This window comes from Mandrillus leucophaeus, unplaced genomic scaffold (assembly GCF_000951045.1).
Source record: "Mandrillus leucophaeus isolate KB7577 unplaced genomic scaffold, Mleu.le_1.0 Scaffold111, whole genome shotgun sequence".
Taxonomy (NCBI): Eukaryota; Metazoa; Chordata; class Mammalia; order Primates; family Cercopithecidae; genus Mandrillus; species Mandrillus leucophaeus.
Window position 1 is genome coordinate 1756308 of NW_012099321.1, and position 2236 is coordinate 1758543.

Consider the following 2236-nt stretch of genomic DNA (forward strand, 5'->3'; position numbering starts at 1 on the left):
TATTGTGCAGGGATAATATTGAATCCCTGTACTACGAGTTGTAAGAGACACTATGGGATTTTAGCTTAAAGGGAACTGTGCCAATAAATATGAATGATTTAAATCTGTGTGACTTAAATTTGGTTTTCTTGTAATGTACGTCTTGGAAAATAGTGAAGACTCCAGAAGTCAGTGACTTTGCAACAGTATCCACTATCAGCCGTAAGACTTATGAACAGACATAAAATCCCATTCTTACTTTGGAGTGGAGTATTATAGGGGTCCACACTCTTAACCTATTCATTAAATTTAAGAAAGGGTCAGCACTTGGCACATCACTTTTAAAAAGGGAACAAATATCTGAGCAAACTGCATGGTTTCTAATTTCCATCCTAGTTCTTAAAAACAAAACAAAAAGCCCACTTTCCCCAGTTAGACATCTCTAAGATTTTATCATCTTTTGTGTGAAATAGAAATGGAAACATCTAGAAAATATGTGAGGTGAGGAGAAAAAAAGGTCTAAAAAGAAAAAACAAAAAAATTGTATTATAAACTATATATGTATAAATGTATGTTATATATAATATGTTACATAATATTTTACACATATTTATAATAAATTTATATATGATATAAATGTCTAAGTTACTTCATTTATCTAATATAAAAAAATCTGATAAATTTAGTTTTCTTGAAAGGTGAAGACTCAAAGAAAAAATCAGAAGAAAATATTTTTAAAGGTTTTTTTTTTTTAATCAACAAAAAGATCATTGTGCAAAGAGATAAACAACTTGGAAAATTGGTTTGTTTTTCCATAGACACTAGCATTCTATATGCTTAAGCTTACTGAAATGAAGTGCTCATTTAAGCGCTTCTTTCTTTAATGATAATCCTAATCTGGTTAAAAAGTGAGAATATGTTATAATTGCTCAGTCTGAGAGCCTTTGGAGTCCCCTGGCTCCAGGATGCAATGCTTGCACCTACTTGAAAAGAGAGCACAGAGGCATCTGTGCCCTGTGGAGCTTTTCAAATGCTGTTCTGCAGCTACAAGCCCCCTCAGATTTCAGCAATGATCACAATTAAGGAAACCAAGACTTTACACTCACTACCCGTGATTTACAAACTCTTCCATTTATGTAAACTCTTCATAGCAACCTGAAAGCCATTTGGTATTTCATTTGGATTGAATGAAGTGCAATTAATCTCGTGTTTTGCCTATTCTTTAAAACTTTTCTCTTGGATTCTATTCAGAGACGTTTCCTGAGTCTTCTCTCTTTGGACAGGTGGAAAATTCTGGTGATCCCTGGCTCAAAGGTAGAAATTCACAGAATATATCATATTTTGAGTCAGTTTACCTGGTCATGGCAACAACGTCAACTGTTGGCTTTGGAGATGTGGTAGCCAAGACATCCTTAGGACGGACGTTCATCATATTCTTCACACTGGGGAGTTTGGTGAAGAGTATTTTTAATATATTTTGAATATAGTTACATAAACCAGAAAATATTTGGTTAGTGGTAATCAATGAAGCAATAGAGGTTTAAGAGTGAATGTTGCATTACTTGGGGCACGTGTCAAGGGCAAATGAAAACATGCACAGATCTCGTATTTTCCAAACTGCATCACCTGGAGCTCAGGAAAAAATTGCTCGGTTTCCAGGGATGAAGGATGGTAGACAAAAGAAGCAGACTTTCCTGATTAAGCTCTACATTGATTTGAGCAAACCTATCTTCCTTCATAGTTTGCCCATCAAACTACAGTCTTTCTTCTAGAGGAAGGCTATTTGAGATTTGATCTGAAGAAAATTCCATTCCTCCCAGCTCAAATGAGTAACCTTTCACTAAAACAGCATTTAACTTTAGAGATGTGAACATCTGTGCCTGGCTTACGGGTGTAGCAAAGGCAAAAGCCTTCTTTTCTTTTAGTGACTTTCATTTCAATTCCTTAAATTCCACAACAGAGTTCTCCACTCCACTTATTTGATACCTGCGCATCCACGGTCTCACATCCCTTTTTTTCAGTCATTGTCTCTTAACCCTCCTCTGTCCCATATGCTTTCATTTTTCCAAGCTCCAAATAGAATAAAGTCAGTGAAAAGGGAAGTTTTAAGTGATAAAAGGAGGGCGGCCGGGCGCGGTGGCTCATGCCTGTAATCCCAGCACTATGGGAGGCCAAGGCGGGCGGATCACGAGGTCAGGAGATCGAGACCATCTTGGATAACACAGTGAAACCCCGTCTCTACTAAAAATATAAAAAA

At 36.4% G+C, this 2236-nt stretch overlaps 1 protein-coding gene across 1 annotated transcript in view; it reads left to right on the top strand.

Moving 5' to 3' along the window:
- KCNU1 (potassium channel, subfamily U, member 1) overlaps positions 1–2236 on the top strand; it is a 186527-nt gene that overhangs the window by 37408 nt on the left and 146883 nt on the right. The window contains exon 8 of the mRNA XM_011993021.1: positions 1263–1433. Within this exon, the coding sequence (XP_011848411.1) occupies positions 1263–1433 (171 nt within the window). The remainder of the gene's footprint in view (positions 1–1262; positions 1434–2236) is intronic.